Source organism: Musa acuminata, chromosome BXJ2-8 (assembly GCF_036884655.1).
Source record: "Musa acuminata AAA Group cultivar baxijiao chromosome BXJ2-8, Cavendish_Baxijiao_AAA, whole genome shotgun sequence".
Taxonomy (NCBI): domain Eukaryota; kingdom Viridiplantae; phylum Streptophyta; class Magnoliopsida; order Zingiberales; family Musaceae; genus Musa; species Musa acuminata.
Window position 1 is genome coordinate 10942263 of NC_088345.1, and position 19385 is coordinate 10961647.

Genomic DNA, 19385 nt, shown 5'->3' on the forward strand with positions numbered 1-19385 from the left:
GGCGTCAGTTTCTCGGTGCTCGATTCCTTACCTTTCTTTTGATTGGGGACAGCGCTTCGATCGTGGGGTCGACGTGCGTGCACCAAATCATAGTACAGGTAGCTTGCTGCGTACCCGACAAGCGGTGTGGCAAATCCATTTCGTTTGTGGTCCGGCCAGCGTAGCTTCCCGAATAAGAAGCCCTCTTAGCCGACGGTTCGGAAATCGCGCCCCCGCTCTGTATGATCGAATCCTGTCCGTCTATTCCATCCACCGACCTCCCCCACTCCTCTCTCTCTCTCTCTCCCGCCTCGATTCGTCGTCTAGCTCAGAGTCGAGAGAGAGAGAGAGAGAGAGAGACGTTGCCTGGGCCACTGCAAGTAACGACAGCACTTCAGCTGTCGACGTCAACGAGGTATAGCTCTTTTGTTTTGTTCCCTTTTATTCGTTCGCCGGAACCTATCTACGGAGTTTGTGGAAACCTACAGACCTCCGCGAGCAGAGAAAGGCCCGGAGATGATCGATTCCGAGGACATAGTTCAAATATGGAGTCCCTTCCTCGATTATCTGGTGAAATTGGAGTTGGAGCTCAAGTGTTCCATCTGGTCTGAATCAAGTCATTGACTTCTCATCTCTTTACGAGACGAAAAATGCATGTTATGGAGAAAACGTTTTTGAGTTTTGTGTGTTACTCTCTGTGCTTTCGTTTAATACGTGGGACTATTCGAACGATATGCGTTCTTCTTTTTCTTTCTGGCACTGAAAACTCAAATTTTTATGACGCTCTTGATACTTCTCATCTTATAATAATTTTCTTTGTTCTTTGTGCAGTACTAACTTGCTTAAGGTGCCGAAAGTGTTGCCCTGCGATCATGTGTTTTGCAGGTTTGATTTTCGTACCTTTATCTGTTGGTAGAAAGTTGATTATGGGTAATTTACCTTGATGGTACTGATTCCTGGGCAATGTGGTCTTGAGTTCATGCAGTGGTTGTATAAGTTCTTTGATCGACAAGGGTTCTGTTTGTCCTTCCTGTGACCTGCCTTTTCTTCCTAAAGGTGCTTCTCTCGTGTTATTGGCGGTTTTTTTGTGTTACGCCGACAACATTTATGTTATGAGGTTCTAAACCACCGATTGCAGATATAAGGCTTGCTTTACATGTGGAAAGGCTTGTGAGCATTTTTCAAGAGATGGATGATGCTATCGGCACCATTGTTCAAAGGAATGCATCTCCTCTTGGTTCCCCTGGTATAGACAATTTCTCAAATCATGAATGGTCTCATTTGCAGTACTTTGGTGATCATTAATTGTATAATCATCCTATGCCTTCGTGATGCAGGTGTAAGGATACCTGCCAAAAAAAACCCAGTCTCAGTCAACAATCATATCGAAGCTAAGTCAATAGGAGTACAACATATGCCCCAAGAGAAATCGGGCCATCTCCATTCGCATGGTTCTCCATCGACTGGTGAGGGTAGTAATAAAACTAGACATGATGGAGAAAATCAGGAAATAATTTTAGTTGGAAGCATGAATTCGGAGCAAAAGTCTGGTATAGTTCCTTTGGACAAAGGGTCGCCTAATTGCCCTTCAACATTTAGCGAGAATGGGGATTCTAATTTGGACATTCATGATAGATATTCTGAACATGTAAGTTCGTTGATCTTACCTTTTGCACTTCTTATGCAGATTTACATATTCATGTTTTAGAAGCATCCCCGTGCATTTGCTACAAGATTGTGCTATGTATGGGGTACTATACGTTTCCATCTGCACAGATTGAAAAATATAAAGTAGTAAGGCTTATTTACTTATCAGAAAGGTTAATGCTAGTCTCCTTGCTATCTCTGATAGATTTCAAGTTCAGACTGGCATGGTGGGTGTGTGTAAAATTTCATGTTTTTTTTTTTTTTTTTCTTCAAGTCTTCGACATGCGAGCATTTCTTAATTGGACCTAGTACAAAATAACCTACAGCTTCTTATGAAATGACAGGAATTAGAATATCTTAGTGTGGGCATTAGATTGGAGTTATGTCAGAATCTGTCAACTACATACTTCATTTATCGGTTGTGTTGCAGACTACCAAGAAGTCACCGACAAAGACTATCAAAGCTGATTCTTATGCATCACATGAAGTTAGGAGGCCTCAACTCTCACCTTCCTCTGTTACTGGGCATCCTATAGCAAAAGACGATGGTAAGACAGCTGTAGGCTCTTCTCAAACGAGAGCTGGTGTTAAAAAACAAAAGACTTCCAAGAGGCAGAAGCTAAACAATAAACGTGTCAAAAACCATACCATTCAGCATGTTCGTACACCTAGCATTGTGTTTGGTGATGAATGTGCATTTTGCCATTCCTTCAGGACCACTGAGGTGATGCTTGCAGCAGAGTTCTTTTCTTTGTCAATTTCAGTTTTTAGGTGATTGTTATGGTGTTATGTTAGACACATTGAACAGCTTTGATAGATATACTACATTATTGTTTTTCTGACAAGATGGCATGTCAGGCGTCTGGGCCAATGTGTTGCTACAAAGATGGTAGACTCGTAGCTATGGAGGAAGCAGGCCAATCTCATGTGACACATGCACATCAAAAGTGCATTGAATGGTACGATCCCAATCAACACATGCTCAAATGTCTTTGTATTTTGGACTGTAAGATCGTCGAAGTTTAGCTTAGCAAATTCTTGTTTAAATAAGTGAGTACATCTGAGTTACTGTGGTTGTTTCAAAGAGTCAACAAGTTTAAACAACTTGTTTTATCATTATTGTTGTTCTTCTTTCAGCTGTTCTTTGTTATCCTGTCTGGGTTTACTATGTTGTTGTATATGTTGGATGTTCTCTTTGGTCGACTTTGAATATTTTCTTCGATGACTTTGCATCTGTGCAGGGCTCCACAGATATATTTTTCTGGCGATACTGTAAAGAATTTGGAGGTGGAACTTAGACGTGCCTCAAAGATAAAGTGCAGCAAATGTGGGCTGAAAGGTGCTGCTCTTGGTTGTTACTTTGGGAGCTGTCCTAAAAGCTTTCATGTGCCCTGTGCAGTTGAGATCTCTGATTGTCGATGGGATTGCGTAAGCTTGAACCATAACTTGTTGCTGTTGTCACTATCTTTCTTAAGTGTCAACTTCTTTGTTTACTTATCCAACATGATTGCCTTCTGGTAACAGGTAAATTTCCATGTGTTGTGCCCTAATCATTCTTCAGAAAAATTGCCATGTGATGATGATGGGCGACTTGAAAAAACTTCTGGAACTACACATTTTCCATCAATTCAGATGTATGTCTTCTTGCTGTTGCCATCACCACCAATTTCTTGTTTATTCTTCACGGTCAAGCCATTGAGTGTATATTTCATTTTGCATCTCATCTTTTTCCGATAGAGAATGTCGAAAATCTTCGGGGAAGCTAACAGAACATCAAAGTAGTGAACATCACGCAGCTGCTGTTGGTGTTAAAAATGATAGAATATTTATTGGATCTGCTCTCATGGATTCAGAAAAGGTGATGTCGAAGGCAATGTTTGTTTTCAGTGTTTTGAGTATTTAGATCATAAGATGCAATAAGTGTTATCGTTCTCCAACTTTAAATTAGAACCCTATGATGTTTATTGAATAACTTTTCCTTTATTTTGGCTTATATTCTGTAAAACTGTTTTTCTCGCATATTGTTATTATTTGCTTCTGAGATAATAAATTGCTTGATATTTCAAATAATTTGTGCCTTATTGATCTATTGACAGGAGCTACTGGTCAAGTTTGCTAGCTTGGTTGGTGGAACAGTGACCGAAATGTGGAGACCAGATGTGACCCATGTCATTGCTTCAACCAATGAGAGTAGTGCATACGGTAGAACGCACAATGTCCTAATGGCTATTTTGACGGGGAAATGGGTTCTTACTACAAAGTGTGAGTTTTAACTAAAAGAAATATCATTCTTTATTTTGTCGGCTACACTTTCCTAGATTGATATTTTTGTTTGCCCAATTTAGACAGCATAAGTGCTATAGATGTCTACTATTGTAAACATATATATATATATATATATATACATAAATACATACATACATACATATATATACATACATATATATTGAAGCTATTTGCTGAGAACAAGGACCCTTATGCTTATACACAGGCATGAACTAGAAGATAAGTATGTCCTTAGCTGAGCTCCTGTGTCACTTATCTTAGTGCTACATCACAAATTTTTAAGCCTTCTAATGCTCGTAAATCATATGCATATCTGTGAATTACACTGCACTTAGAAATTATTCTGGTTGATATCAATCTATTTAGTTACATCTTACTACCGGATGATTCCTGTTATGTTTGTTGATACAAAATAACATTTTTCTTTGGCACCACATATCTTTTTATATAGACTGCTATTAGTTGCACTTGCAAGAGAATATGGTTTGAGTGGTTCATTCGTTCTAATTAAGTGTGTGCTGATATGTCGTGCAGCAAATTATCTTAGTGTTGTGTATTCATTTTGATTTATTATCATATGCAGGGGTTAAGGTTTGCATGGAGGCTGGGCATTTTGTTTGGGAAGAACCCTATCAAGTCCGCTTTGATATGCATGGTTTTACAGATGGGCCGCCCATGAGAGGAAGGCTTGGAGCAATGGAGAAGGTACCTCTACTTGTTTATGTGTCTCTACCTTGCTCTGTTCCTACAAGAAATGGATTAGTATTTCTTTTGTCTTTTCTTGATATTGGGAAACCGAATGGGTCATGGGTCATTTTATCCAACCAAATTTGTTACTATAAAAATAATTACTTTGAATTAAATGGATTATTAATTCTTCTCTTTTGTTAAAATTAACACCTTAGTGCAGGATATCTGATCCTTCGGTTTATGCTGGTCTTCACAGACATCCAATAGCATTTTTTCTCTCCTTGTTTTAGGATGTATGATTTTTAAATTTCACGTTGCTAATCATGCTTACTACTATTATATTACACATTGATACATTAACTTGCATCCATTTGGCATCTTTCTGGCAGGCACAAAAGTTGTTCGCAGGTCTAAGTTTTCGTCTAAGTGAGCACTTCACTCTCTCATGCAGGCAGTCCCTAAAAGAACTTGTTGTCACTGCTGGTGGAGTTGTATTAGAGGATGATATCTTAATTCCACAGGACCCTTTTGCCATAGGATTTCCAGCTCTCTGTTTTATTTACAATGAAGAACCTCCACAAGAATATGATCGAAGAGGTCTTGCAAAGGTTAAAGATGAGAGATGTGAAGAGGCTATTGACTTTTTTAAGAAGACTGGTGCTCAAGTTAGAGGCCACACCAGGGTTTTGGATGCTATTGCTGCTTTGGATATCCGATATTTGCTTATGGAAAGTGCGCCTAAGGTAAAAATGTTGATGCTTTTGTTTTGTTGGCTGAGCTTGAACTTTATGATTCTTCTCAGCATGTACTATGTCATTTTTGTTGCACTTGTAGACAGTTGGAAGCGCCATCTGTATATAATGCTACATTTGGCTTGGTGATATTTAAAACTCAAACTCTTCATTATGAACTGCTATTATGCATGAAGTAGGCATTCGGTTGATACAATATCAACTTCATCGTAAATTTATTAATGTGCTTGTTATTATGTAGTGGCTTTTTAGAAATGATGCCAATATCATTTCATTTATTAAAAATTCCAGACTTTTGGTTTTATCTTACCTTGGCAAAAAACTTGCACATTTGATATCTTCTAGCAGCCAGTCATGTCATTTTGATATTATATATACTTGTTAGCTGCTATTCCTATTGATCAATCTAAAGTAGGATACTAGTTTCTGTTGTTTAAATTGAGTTTTCACAGTGGTTTAGAGGTAATGAGATAAATTCCATTAGCCCATGAAATCTTACGAGGTAGTAAACTTTGATAGACCAAATAATTACAAGTTCCTTTTAGTGGCTGAAAAATAGTGGTTTTGTTGCGCTCTTTGGGTGTTTATTCAGAGATTTTATTTGAGTATGACAGGAAGCATGTCTTTTTTGTTTGAACCCCCAATGATAACTTCTGATTTAGGATTCTATAGTTGAATTAGGATTTTATTTTGTTATTTTTGGGAGCATGTGGGCAGAAATCCACCAACTTCATTTCACAAGATATTTCAAATATCTTGCGAAAAAATGAAAGAGAAAAGAAAATTCTTGGGGTTAAAAATTGAAGAACAACTCCAAGTGGAAAGACACATTACTTCTACACTCTAAAACCCAAAAGTGAGATGAGAGGCATGCTGAAGATTCTTTACTTGAGAATTTGATCTTTTCTTGGTTGAGTGCCTCGTAGAAGAAAGGAACGCCAATATTTCCAGCCAAGGGGATTCCGAAAGCACTTTACTATGTGCAGCCAAGGGGATCATACACAGTTTTCCTACCTGAAAGCTGTGTATGATCATTTCACAATGGGAAGAAAGGAGGGGCTTTGCTTGTCACCTTAGGAGGCATAACCCCTTGGACTGTTACTAGTAAATGATAGTAACCACAAGACTTTATTCTCATGAAGATCCAAGATTCAAACAAAGTGGAAACCATGGACAAGATCAAGGCAGCTTTAACAGCAAACTCTTGGCATAAGAAAGGAAGATGGACTCTTAACATAATTTATTGTCGAGACACCACCAATAACCTAGCCACCATCATCGACATCATTTTCACCATGTTGTGCTCATGTAGCAGAGTTGCAATGCTTGGTGCAGAAGCATCGGCGACGGAGGCCCCTGCAATGGCCTCCATGGAAGCCTTCTGTCTTGCAGACATTTGCACAGTTGCTGGCCCGAAAGCAGAGCCCCTTGAACTTGTGGCTCGCCGACTCGCACTTCCTCGCTTCCACTGATGTCATCCCCATGTCTTCCACAGTGAGAATAAAAGCATTATTAGTATATGAACACTCACACAACAGTTTACTAGAAGCAAGAAGACTCCTTGATGCAACAGAACCTTGACTTTTATGGAAAATATATTAAGAAATAAGAGAGTTACATGGGCCTGCTTGATACTTGCATGTCTTATTGCTTAGAATCCTTGTTTCTATTAGTTTCAGACTGCTAACATGCTATGTGTTTTACTGTTCTAGTTGGATCCTGATAACACCTAACTGCAACATGTATGGGGAGAAGAAAGCAGAACAGGAGAGCACCAGAGGAGATCAGTAGCAGGAAGAGCAGAACGATGGCTGGAAGCATTCTCCGAGAATCCTCCATAGCCGAAGAGAGAGTGAGAGAGAGCAGGGGAAGTTAGATGCATATGAAGGAAATGCTTCTGCATTATATAGAAGTTCTCCAGGGTCCTGTAAGCATTTTACAGATTGTCATAGCTGGTATTTTAATAGGATTTTATGAAAAGTGACCTACTTAAAACAACCCCACTAGATTTTCTGTGCTGCTTACGAGTTCATGCAGTCATGATGCATCTTCTTTTTTTCAAAGAAAGGATTCTTTCTGTTCTCACTGGTTTCACGAATTAGTACTGCCGACAAAATTTAAAAAGTCATTGATAAGGCTGGATTCTTTTCATGTCTAGATCATCAAAGAAGCAAGATATAGTGAGGTGAAGAAAGTTCAGAGCATCTGAAAACATTTCTGGTGTTTTCTCATCAAGATTGTGTTGACTTTGTGGATTCTAGTGTGATAAAAATGTGCACGAGTGAAGTAAATGCTTAGCGATATGATACTTAATATGGTTTCATATTTTTCTTCAAGTGAAATATTGCTTCATATTATCATTGACTCATGGTAAGGATTCAATTTTAAAGCTATCTAGGTTTCCAAGGTCTTTATGATGGAGTCAGATATCCATAAGGAAGGTTGTCATGAACATGGGGTTGTTATGAAATAAAACTGTGATCTTACAAAGCTTTCTAGCATACCTTTAGACATGCTTAGTTTCTACAGGCTTGCCGTCATACCAAAGTAATTCTTATTTGTGAGAGCACAATGAAAAAAGAAGCCAGATGAGTCTAGAAAATGAATAAAGTGATGAAAGATGGCACACACTAGTGCTTCAACTATTGGCTTTTGTAATCTCTTGATCTTCTGTGCTTGAATCCAGCCAGCTCCTGCCGGAAAACTCCTAGACATGCTTACTCACACCTGAAGTGGGGGGTTGGCAAAAAAGCAACAGGCATAAAGATGGCAGCAGGATCAGCAGCTTTTGTGAGCAATCTCAGTATCCACCAGTGTTGCACATCCAGTTGGTTTTAGATCATATGCAGCTTTCCAAAGCATGGCTTTAACCATCAATGTTTCACATTCAAATTGGTGTAATGCCAGCTGAGATGTCGATGCCTGTTTTCTTCAAGATCAGCAAGCTGGAGTGATGGCATTGCAAAGGAGAAGGCTTATTATTATTCAATGGTGAAGTTGTATTCTGCTTTCCCTCTTTTATTATCTGACAACCTGGTCATGTTGAACTATCAAAACTAAATATTATTTAACATCTTTTTGTACTAAATTTGATTGGTGGTGCATTTATATATTACTTGTGGGAAATCTTGCTTGTTCAAGTGGCTGAGGGAGAACACAAGCCCAGAGATGGTCATCATGTTTGTTTTCTGATTGCTAACCTAGGATCACATTGCTTTGGATTGGCTACTTGCAGCATGCAGCTTCTTTGTGAACTTTTAGGTGGGATAACAACAGCCATCATATGTTGATAAGTCTGCATATTTGTGAACTTATATATATTAGTTTTAAGATAGCAAGTCCATTGCAGGCTTCTTCCAGTGATGCCAAATGTCAAATTGGGTGTTTTTTCAACGTCATAGACATAGTTAGCACGTTCATCATAGTTAGCAACTCCTTATGGAGGTCATGAACAATATCATCATCATTATTATTATTAATGTTTATATGGCTACTATCATCAATAAGATAATCTTTAGGGTTGTCATCTGTGAATTTGTTCGGAAATATCTTATTTGACTAAATAAGATCGTCCAGTCTCTATTGAACCTATCACTACTTATATATATATACTCTATACAGTGATTAACATCATGGAAAATGTTGATGAATTAGAAAGAAACTTTGACTACAGCTTGAACATATCCCATATCGGACGGTCGTTCGAGCGCACTTGTTCGGGGAATCTTAATGCAGTGATAAAAATAACTGCCTTCCTTCTCCATCTTAAATAGACAAATCTCGAATGTTAATGCAGTGATCAAAATAACTGCCTTCCCTCTCATCTTAAACAGACATCTCTTCTCTTCCCTTCGTTTCCTCCTCTCATCCTTTCCCCTATTTCTATTGCTTGTTCTTAGGGTTTCTGCTTGGATCATTAGGGTTTTCCTTAGGCTTCACCTCCTCTCGTCCCTCCCATGTTTCTTTTTGTCCTTGGGGTCTCTCTAGTTCCTTCTCGATTCTTTAGGGCTTTCTCGCCCCTCGAGATTGGCTCTCCCTTTTGCACCACCCAGAAACTGGCGAGAGCTCATTGACGGTCTCCGACGCCTCAGATGTATGTTCTGTGTAATTGCGGCTCTTCGACCGCGCCACGACCTCCAAGATTGTGTCTCCGCTCTTCAGCGTTTGCCTCGACTCGTTGAGGACTCGCGTGGCTCGTGTTCTTTCTCCTTGTTCTCTCCGTAGCACCGGAATTTTCTTTAATCTTTCGCTTTTGCTCTATTGTGGTTTCAGCAGTTCACGGGGTTACTAAATGCCAAGGCGTCGAAGAAGTGCAAGAACGACCTAGAGAGCGCTTTGGAGGATCCAACTACTAAATGTAACAAGGTAAAGCGCCACAGACTCATTTTCTGAATCATGATGTCAATCGGTGATCATATAATTATTGATTATGTGGTGAGACACTTGTTTTATGATAATGTATGTGAAGTGGTTGTTGAAATGGCTGAACCACAGAAAAACCAAGAAGATGGTACAAAACTATGTGTAATTAGCAAGTATCACGAGGCGAAAAGAAGATTTGGGAATATGCAACGATCAACGGACGGGTGGGTGGTCATTCTTGATTTGCCACTGATAGTTCTTCATTACTGCATAAAATGATAGGCTATGATCCCACTTGTATTCTTCATGTAAAACGGAAGAGGAAAGATGATTGACTAAGACTCGGCAACATGTCGTTGTCAAGTTTTGTTTGTCAATCGGTTGCCTTAACTTGCGAGTCCAAGTAAAATTTCATTTGAACTACTCGTTACTAGCATCTTTAGACTGCTTGTGCATTGTTCACCTCACAGAAATATGAACCCTCGCGATGTGATGATGAATTTCACTTTTGACATTTTGAGAATCATTGTCTTCGAAATTTTCTTTCGGGTTCTAATATTGATCACTGCAGTGGCAAATATCTATTCTACATCTAAGGTGTCTATACTATTATATTTATATATAGATAAGACATTTAGCTTCTACATCTAAGGTGTCTATACTATTATATTTATATATAGATAAGACATTTAACTTAGGTTCGTCGGGAACGTAAGGAGCATCACATGTATAGTAAAAATAAAATAAAATTATTTTTAAAAAAAATTATATTGATCATCGTGTAAAGATAAAGAGTGTAAAATTTATGAAAAACGTACTTAGAAGATATGGTATATTTCTTAATCTACATAACAACTTCGTTCAATGAACCATTCGTCGTTTTTGCATGCTTGTACATAAACATGACAACCTGTTTTGCCTTGGTCTTGTGTGTTTTTGCTTGTAAAAATGCATGTTCGAATAGGTTGCAACGTTACAGTGCGATCGCTTGCCGCGCCAAGCCGAAATGCCCCAAAATGGCTCCATTTTCGTGAGCCATGACTTGTTTTCTGCAAGTCGTAGCAGCACACCAAAACATCAACCATCTCAGCACCTTGGAACCCCCCGGATGGCACAAGGCTGGATGGGGCTTCGATATATTATCGAGTATTAAAAAATCTTCACAAGTTCACATGTTAACTTGATGGAAACTTGCCTTTGCGCTCGGCACCCGGTGAGTAGTTGTTTGTGGACCTACAACTATTCGTTCTACCTTCCAAAGTCCTTGTTTTCTCATTCCTCTCTTTTCTCTCTTGCACTCAAGGTGTTTGCTAAATTGCTCGTAAAGCTTCCCTCTTCGCGAGACATCGAGACTTATCCATCGCTCGTTTTCAAACTAATTAACTTTCTATTTTACAAGTCCTTCGGGGCCTGTACGAGGTTGCAACTAGGCTAAACCTTTGCGGACGCATATGTCGCAAGGGCGCCTTATGACTTAAGCAATCCCAACTAAGTCCGAGGAGTTGGTGCAAGGGTACTTCATGACTTAGGCAACTTTAGCTAAGTTTGTGACTTTGCCGTAATAGTGCCTCACGACTTAAGCAATTTGAGCTAAGTTTGTGACACCCATGTTGCTATGGAGGTGCTAGGGATGCAAAAGAGCTCGAGAATTTTTTGTTTGACATGAAATAGTACTTTCGAGCTATAAGGCCTGATTCTGAAGATACTAAAGTTTCAATAACAACCATATATCTGAACGGGGATGTAAAACTTAAGTGGTGAACCCGTTGGGGAGATCCAACAAGGTCAGTGTCGAGTGGACACATGGGAGGACTTAAAGCTAGAGTTGAGAACTCAGTTCCTACCCGAGAACACAGAGATCGTCGCAAGGAGGAAGTTGAGACAACTTCGCCAAAGTATTTACATCCAAGACTACGTGAAGTAATTTTCTATGCTAATGCTGGACATACAAGACATGTCCGAGAAGCATAAACTATTCAGCTTCCTCGATGGCCTAAAACCATGGGCTCAACAAGAATTACATCGAAGGAATGTCACCGATGTGATCGGGGCAATTGCGGCCACAAAAAGGCTCACCGACTTTGTTTTCTCGGATGACTCAGGGAAAAGGAAACAATCTTCAAGAAATCGCCTTCTAAAATATTCTCGAGGGAAGGAGCCCGGGGGCAAACAAAGGAAGAAGAGTTCCCGCAAAGGGCCAAGCTCAAAAGGCAAAGCCCTAAAACCTAGCGGTGCTTCTTGTGCAGAGGGTCACACATGGTGAAGGAGTGCCCACATAAATAAGCACTCAATGCTTTAACAGCTTCAATCCACCCTCCCAAATCAGACAAGGGCAAGGTCGTCGCCCTCAGTTCAAGTAGTTTAGAATCTAGTAGTGACAATGAGGAGTCGTAAGGTCCCCGAATGGGAGCAATGTGTTTGTTGAATGCATTGTAGGGTCAAGTGGGGGAGAATATGAAGGCAAAGCCATTGAAAGCAAAGAGTAGCGAGCTGATGTACGTGGACATTAAGCTCAATGGCCAAACAACCTATGCAATGGTGGACACTAGTACTACCCACAACTTTATTGTCGATCGAGAAGTAAAGCAACTTAGGCTGATCTTGGAGAAGAACCCAAGTCGGATGAAGGCAATGAACTCGGAGGCCAAGCGAATCTCCAGATTGGCAAAGGGAGTCCCCATCAAGATCTAAACATGGAGCGGGAGCACGAATATGATGGCGGTGCCATTGAACGACTTCCAAGTGATTTTTGGAATGGAGTTTATGCACGCAATGAAGTTGGTGCCAATGTCGTTTCTAAACTCTCTATGTATGATGGGAAGTGACGACCCTTGTGTGGTTCTCATCTCTCGGAGAGGAACCAAGAACCCTCAACAGATATCGGCATTACAACCGAAGAAATGGGTACAAAAAGACGAATTAACATTAATGGTTGTTGTGAAGCTAAAGCCACTCGACGAGAAGGTCATTCATGAACTTGTTGTGGTGACAAAAGTTCTGAAGGAGTTCACAGACATTATGCCACCTGAGTTGTCGAAGACTCTACCACCACGCAGAGGCATGGATCATCATATCGAGCTAGAGCCAAGAGTGAAGCCTCCAACGAGACCACCCTACTGCATGTCCCCTCCAGAGCTGGCAGAGCTCAGAAAGCAGTTAGATGAACTACTAAGCGATGATCTCATCCATAGCTCCAAAGCACCATTCGGAGCTCCAATTCTCTTCCAAAAGAAACAAGATAGGAGCCTCCAACTATGCGTCAATTATCGAGCCCTCAACAAAGTGACGGTGAAGAACAAGTATCCCATCCCACTCATCGCGGACTTGTTCAACCAATTGGGTAAAGCCAAGTATTTCTCCAAACTTGACCTTCGGTCAGGGTACTAGCAGGTGCGCATTACTGAAGGCAACGAAGCAAAGACTACTTACGTGACCAAGTATAAAGTGTTTGAGTTCTTGGTGATGCCTTTCAACTTAACCAATGCTCCGGCCACGTTCTGCACTCTTATGAACCAACTATTCAAAGAGTATTTGGATAAGTTTGTGGTCGTCTACTTGGACGATATCATCGTCTACAACCAAACGCTCGAGGAGCATGTCGAGCACGTTCGAACAATTTTCTACTAGTCATAGGTGCCCAGCAAGCCAATCACGTGAGTGATGGCACGTGTGATTTGATACAGAATCTTTTTGCTTATTATATTTTGATATATATCACTTTATAACTATTATATATATATATATATATATATATATATATATATATATATATATATATATATATATAGTGTTGTCCTTGGATTTGTGCAATGGGAATCGGATCGTGATGAGATCACGAAAATGAGATCGATTCACCTTTAAACACATATCCTAAATAATCTCGGGCATAGGTTCCTCGAGAGGGACATCGTGATAACTGGACAGACTGGTGTGCTGTATACCCATCCATATGATGGATGCAGCTGGTCTCATAGTTGCTCGTGTAGGGACACTAGGGATACACTACAGGTGCTCATTGGAGAATGAGTTCACTGATTGATCCGCTTACGGAATGTTGGATGGTTGATGATGCCTTATTGTCATACAGCGATTCTGTAGTCCTAGTGGTATATCTGGTCCTTAGACTTGAGACACCAAGGATGTCCTGTATGAGTACTTCACTCTTTGATACCAGACTTATAGGTCTGGCTATCCCAGATCTAGTACAACTAGTCATTGGGAGTGGTAGTCGACCTTACGAGGGCTATTGAGTGTCGATAGAGGATCATCCACTCTCGGCATCATGAGAGGAATATCCCATGTGTTTTTGCTTAGATAAATCCCTGGCCAGGGTTATTCGGGTTGAGAGAGAAAGAGTTCTTCGGGAGAATCCGATTAGAGCGAGACTCGAGTAGAAACCGTATGGGTCTGACAGCACCATGCTCGATATACGGTCTTTGGGATATTAGATGGATAAGGGACTATAGGTACATGGTAACTGAGGACAAACAGGTCCAATGGATTGGATTCCCCTGTATCGTCTGGGGACTACAACATAGTGGCCTAGTACATCCGTAGTTGGTGAGTCGAGTGAATTATTACAAAGATAATAATTCACTGAGTTAGAAGGAGTTCTGACAGGTATGATTCACGGCCAGCTCGATATTGGGCCTAGAGAATCACACACATATGGTAGGCATTGCGATGAGTAGAGGTTCGGATATGAGATATCCGACGGAGCCCTTGTCTTATTGGATATCCAATAAGCCCCTGAATTATTGGATCTCATGGACGAGATTCAATAAGAGCCCATGAGAGATTATTGGATAGAGATCCACTAATCTAAAAGGCTCAGGTTATTGGATGTAGATCCAATACCCACTAGGGGAGGATCCATTAGGGTTTGATAGGGGACTTCTATAAATAGGAGGGATTCAGAGCCTCATAGGCTAGAGCCTTTACTTGCCTCTCCTATTCTCCTCCCCCTCTCCACCTCAGAGCAGGCCTGGAGTTTTGAAGAGTGTCATCGTAGTCTTGCTGTGTGGATCACCGCTAGAGAGGAGGACGCTTGACCTCCTTCACCCTCTCCTAAAGATCTGCAAGGAAACAGGGATATACGATCTCCCTAGGTAACACAATCTACTCTATACGCAATTTTAAGTTTCGCGGATTTTGCGCACCAATCTTCGCACGACGACGAACATCTCTTTGGGAATTGGGGATTTTGCTTTCTTGTTCTTCCGCTGCGCATGTGATGTCGCCCCCCAAAGATTTTCCCAACGTTTTCAAGGTTCTTAGGGAGAACACTTTGTTTGTGAAAAAGGAGAAGTGCTACTTTGTCCTAACGAAGATCTTATTCTTGGGGCATTGAATCGGTGATGGCTCCATTCGGATGGACAAATCAAAGGTGCAAGTTGTTGCGGAATGGCGAACTCCAAAGAAGGTGCTAGAGCTGAGATCCTTCCTTGGTTTTGTCAACTACTATCGGCGCTTCATAGCGGGGTATTCGAAGCGTGCAACTCTACTAACGGAGTTGCTGAAGAAGGAGCAGCTTGGAGATGGTCTGATAAATATGAAGATGTATTACAAGATCTGAAAGCTGCTGTGTTGGAAGAACCAGTACTCAAATTGCTGGACTATGGAGAGCCCTTCAAAGTCCATACAGAGACTTCAGACTTTACTATTGGAGGAGTACTCATTGCAGGAGGGTCACCCGGTGGCCTATGAGAGCACCAAGCTCAATGAGACCGAGTGACAGTATCCAGTGCATGAGAAGGAGATGACAGTGGTGGTCCACTGTCTACGAGTTTGGCAGCACTACCTTCTTGGATCGTGATTTGTGCTGAGGATAGACCATCATTTTGAGCTATTTCCAAACTCAAAATAAACTCTCTCTAAAGCAAGCACGATGGCAGGACTTTCTGGCTGAGTTTGATATGGTAATGGAGTACAAGCCCGGAAAAGCAAATGTTGTGGTTGATGCATTGAGCCGGAAAGTGGAGCGAGTAAATGCCATACAGTTGGAGGGCAAAGGCCAAGCAAGTCAGTTGCACTCCAGCTTCCTTTCCAGGATAAGGGATGGACTGTACAATGATCCTCAGGTAGTAACCCTAATGCAGCTCATCAAAGAAGGCAAAGCACAACGATTTTGGGTCTATGAGAGACTCATTTACACAAAAGGGAATAGAGTTTATGTTCCTCGGGTAGACAATTTGAGGCATGAACTCTTAAGAGAGTATCACGATTCCTTTTGGGTTGGACATCCAGGTATTCACCGAACCTTGGCTCTCGTGGAAAGGGCCTTCTACTGGCCGAAGATGCCGGCAATAGGGGGACTCGGATCGATACTCGCGGTAGTTGATCGATTTTCAAAGTATGTAACTTTCATTGCTACACCTCTACACTGTTCGGTAGAGGAGGCGGCCAAGTTAATGATGAAGAATGTGGTGAAGTATTGGGGAGTCCCACACAATATCATCAGTGATGGAGACGCTAAGTTCTTGGGACGATTCTAGACCGAGCTATTCAAATTTTTTGGGTCTAAGTTATACTTCTCTATAAGACTCCACCCCTAGACGGATGGTCAAACTGAACTGATAAAATCGCTCCTTGAGCAATATCTTCGGCACTACATGAGTGCCAACCTACGAGATTGGGTGAAACTATTATACATAGCTCAATTCTTCTACAACTTACAACGGAGCTCTGTGTCAAACAAGAACCCCTTCGAGATCATTACAGGACAACAACCGTCAACTCCTCACACCTTAGCTATTGGATATATTGGGAGTAGTCCGTCAACATATCACTTTGCAAAAGAATGGCACCAAAATGCAAATATTGCGTGGGCTTACTTGGAGAAGGCAATCAAAAAGACGAAGAAGTGGGCAGACTTGGGAAGGCGATCGCAGGAATTCAAAGTCGATGATTTGGTGTTGGTAAAGCTTCAACCAGCATCACTCCAATTCTTTTTTATGCTAGCAACTTGAAAGCCTACCACTCAGATCCGCAAGATGATTCCCGAAGTGTTCCAACTTAGCTACCCCCCACCAAAGCCTCCTACAAAAAGCGAGTTGAAACCATTTTAGCGGATCGCAAGATAAAGCTACCCAATGGAGCTGAGCAGACCGAGTACTATATGAAGTGGCGAAAGCTTCCCCGAATTGAAGCCAGTTGAAAGCCCGAAGATGCCTTACGACATGAAGAAGTAGTCATCAATAACTACTAATAAGCCTTGACGAGGGCGTCGACAGTTTAAGTGGGGAGAATGTCATGAACGGTCGTCGTGCACTCGCAATAACTTCGTTCAACGAACCGTTCGTCACTTTTGCATGCTTGTATAGAGATATGGCAGCCTATTTTACCTCGGTTTTATGTGTTTTTTCTTGTAAAAATACATGTTCGAATAGGTTGCAACGCTGCAGTGCGACCGCTCGTTGCACCGGACGAAATGCCCCAAAATGACTCCATTTTCACGTGCCACTACTCGTTTTCTGTAAGCCACAGCAGCACACCAAAACGTTAGTCATCTCAGCACTCTAGAACCCCCCGGGTGGCACAAGGCTGGATGAGGCTTCGGTATATTGTTGGGCATTGAAAAATCTTCACAAGTTCACATGTTAACTTGATGAGAACTTGCCTTCGTGCCCGGCACCCAGTGAGCAGTTGTTTGTGGACTTGCAACTGTTTATTCTACCTTCTAAAGTCCTTGTTTTCTCCTTCCTCTCTTTTCTCTCTTGCACTCAAGGTGCTTGTTGAATTTCTTGTAAAGCTTCTCTCTTCGCGAGACGTCGAGACTTGTCCGTCGCTCGTTTTCAATCTAATCAACTTTCTATTGTACGAGGTTGCAGCTAGGATGAACCTTTGCAGACGCATATGTTGCAAGGGCACCTAATGACTTAGGCAATCCTAGCTAAGTCCGAGGAGTTGGTGCAAGGGTGCTTCACGACTTAGGCAACTTCAACTAAATTCGTGACTTTGTTGTAAGGGTGCCTCACGACTTAGGCAATTCTAGCTAAGTCTGTGACAATATAGAATCCATCAGAGTTTTACTTTGTCGGATTCTCTTAGAGAATTTTTTCAATCCGAATGATCATGGCCAGGGATTTGCCTGAGCGAGAATACAAAATATTCCTCTCATAACACCGAGAGTGGACGATCCTCTATTGATACTCAATTGCCTTTATAGGGTTAGCTGTCATTCCCGATGACTAGCTGTGCTAGATCTTGAACTTTCAGATCTATAAGTCTGGTATCAACGAATGAAGTACTCATACATGGCATCCTTGATGTCTCAAGTCTAAGGACCATATACGCAATTGAGACTAAAAAATTATTGTTTGACGATGAGGTATCATTAATTAACCAACATTTCGTAAGCGGATCATTCGGTGAGCTTATTTTCTAATAAGCACCTATGAGACCAGCTGCCTCCATCATATGGGTGGGTATATAGCACATTGGTTTGTCTAGTTATCTTGATGTCCCTCTTGAGTAATCTGTGATCGGGAATATTTATGGTCTTTGTTTATAAGTGAATTGGTCTTATTATTATGATCTCATCATGATCAATTTTTTATTGCATAGATCAACAGACGTCAAAATATATATTCATCATCAATATAAAGAGATAAAATATCATAATAATAATAACCAAAAAGAGATCAAAGCTTATTATATATGTGATATATACATTTGTGAGCCTACATGCTCGTAATTAAGTTATAAATTGTACAAGAATGTGCAAGGGGAGCATGTAGGTGCTAGAGGGACCCAAGAGTACGAGGCAGATGATCGTCAGGCATGGAGGTGCATTGAGGTGTCGGTGGAACCCATGAGACAAGATAGATGATTACCAAGCATAGAGATGCGTTGAGACACACATACATCTTTATGTATGCAATCATGCCTTTTGGCTCAAGCCTGATCACACTAGGTTCTAGTCCATGATCATATGGTGTGGATGAGTGTTTATGTATATGATATATATATTTCTACACATACTAGGTGTGTGTGTGATCGGGAATATTTATGGTCTTTGTTTATAGGTGAATTGGTCTTATTATTATGATCTCATCATGATCGAATTTTAATTTTATAGATCAACAGACGTCATAATATATATTCATCATCAATATAAAGAGATAAAATATCATAATAATAATAATAACAAAAAAGAGATCAAAGCTTATTATATATGTGATATATACATTTGTGAGCCTACATGCTCGTAATTAAGTTATAAATTGTACAAGAATGTGTGAGGGGAGCGTGTAGGTGCTAGAGGGACCCAAGAGTACGAGGCGGATGATCGTCAGGCATGGAGGTGCATTGAGGTGTCGGTGGAACCGATGAGACAAGATAGATGATTACCAAGCATGGAGATGCGTTGAGACACACATAGATCTTTATGTACGCAATCATGCCTTTTGGCTCAAGCCTGATCACACTAGGTTCTAGTCTATGATCATATGGTGTGGGTGAGTGTTTATGTATGTGATATATATATTTCTACACATACTAGGTGTGTGTGTGATCGGGAATATTTATGGTCTTTGTTTATAGGTGAATTGGTCTTATTATTATGATCTCATCATGATCGAATTTTCATTGCATAGATCAACAGACGTCACAATATATATTCATCATCAATATAAAGAGATAAAATATCATAATAATAATAATAACCAA

The 19385-nt window shown here is 40.7% G+C and overlaps 2 protein-coding genes and 1 long non-coding RNA gene across 4 annotated transcripts; 2 read left to right on the plus strand and 1 right to left on the minus strand.

Moving 5' to 3' along the window:
* The first annotated feature begins 451 nt into the window (after positions 1 to 451).
* Positions 452 to 8471, plus strand: LOC103994536 (protein BREAST CANCER SUSCEPTIBILITY 1 homolog). The gene is made up of 15 exons (XM_018830383.2): positions 452 to 584; positions 811 to 864; positions 965 to 1035; positions 1118 to 1225; positions 1317 to 1627; positions 2057 to 2350; positions 2485 to 2585; positions 2868 to 3054; positions 3151 to 3260; positions 3364 to 3484; positions 3723 to 3888; positions 4496 to 4617; positions 4992 to 5345; positions 7067 to 7281; positions 8041 to 8471. The coding sequence occupies exons 1-14, from the start codon at positions 496 to 498 to the stop codon at positions 7085 to 7087; spliced, it is 2109 nt and encodes a 702-aa protein (XP_018685928.2). The 5' UTR covers positions 452 to 495; the 3' UTR covers positions 7088 to 7281; positions 8041 to 8471.
* On the minus strand, positions 6464 to 7261 carry LOC103994465 (defensin Ec-AMP-D2). The gene is made up of 2 exons (XM_009414804.3): positions 7130 to 7261; positions 6464 to 6840 (listed from the first exon to the last, which is right to left on the minus strand). The coding sequence occupies exons 1-2, from the start codon at positions 7191 to 7193 to the stop codon at positions 6659 to 6661; spliced, it is 246 nt and encodes an 81-aa protein (XP_009413079.2). The 5' UTR covers positions 7194 to 7261; the 3' UTR covers positions 6464 to 6658.
* Positions 8472 to 8994: 523 nt separating the features above from the next.
* On the plus strand, positions 8995 to 10228 carry LOC135618159 (uncharacterized). 2 transcript variants are annotated; one of them, XR_010488936.1, is made up of 2 exons: positions 8995 to 9719; positions 9823 to 10228. It is a non-coding gene; the product is annotated as an uncharacterized LOC135618159 (long non-coding RNA). The 2 variants fall into 2 exon arrangements; XR_010488935.1 differs by having other exon boundaries at positions 9849 to 10228.
* The last annotated feature ends 9157 nt before the right edge of the window (positions 10229 to 19385 follow it).

What these genes read in the sequence shown, in the direction of transcription:
- LOC103994536 (XM_018830383.2), top strand. Translation starts at nt 496, where the DNA reads ATGATCGATTCCGAGGACATAGTTCAAATATGGAGTCCCTTCCTCGAT. An exon ending in CTCTCATGGATTCAGAAAAG is followed by an intron (nt 3,485 to 3,722) that starts GTGATGTCGAAG and finishes ATCTATTGACAG; the next exon opens with GAGCTACTGGTCAAGTTTGC. An exon ending in ATGGGTTCTTACTACAAAGT is followed by an intron (nt 3,889 to 4,495) that starts GTGAGTTTTAAC and finishes TATCATATGCAG; the next exon opens with GGGTTAAGGTTTGCATGGAG.
- LOC103994465 (XM_009414804.3), bottom strand. Translation starts at nt 7,193, where the DNA reads ATGGAGGATTCTCGGAGAATGCTTCCAGCCATCGTTCTGCTCTTCCTG. An exon ending in CCTGCTACTGATCTCCTCTG is followed by an intron (nt 6,841 to 7,129) that starts GTGCTCTCCTGT and finishes TCACTGTGGAAG; the next exon opens with ACATGGGGATGACATCAGTG.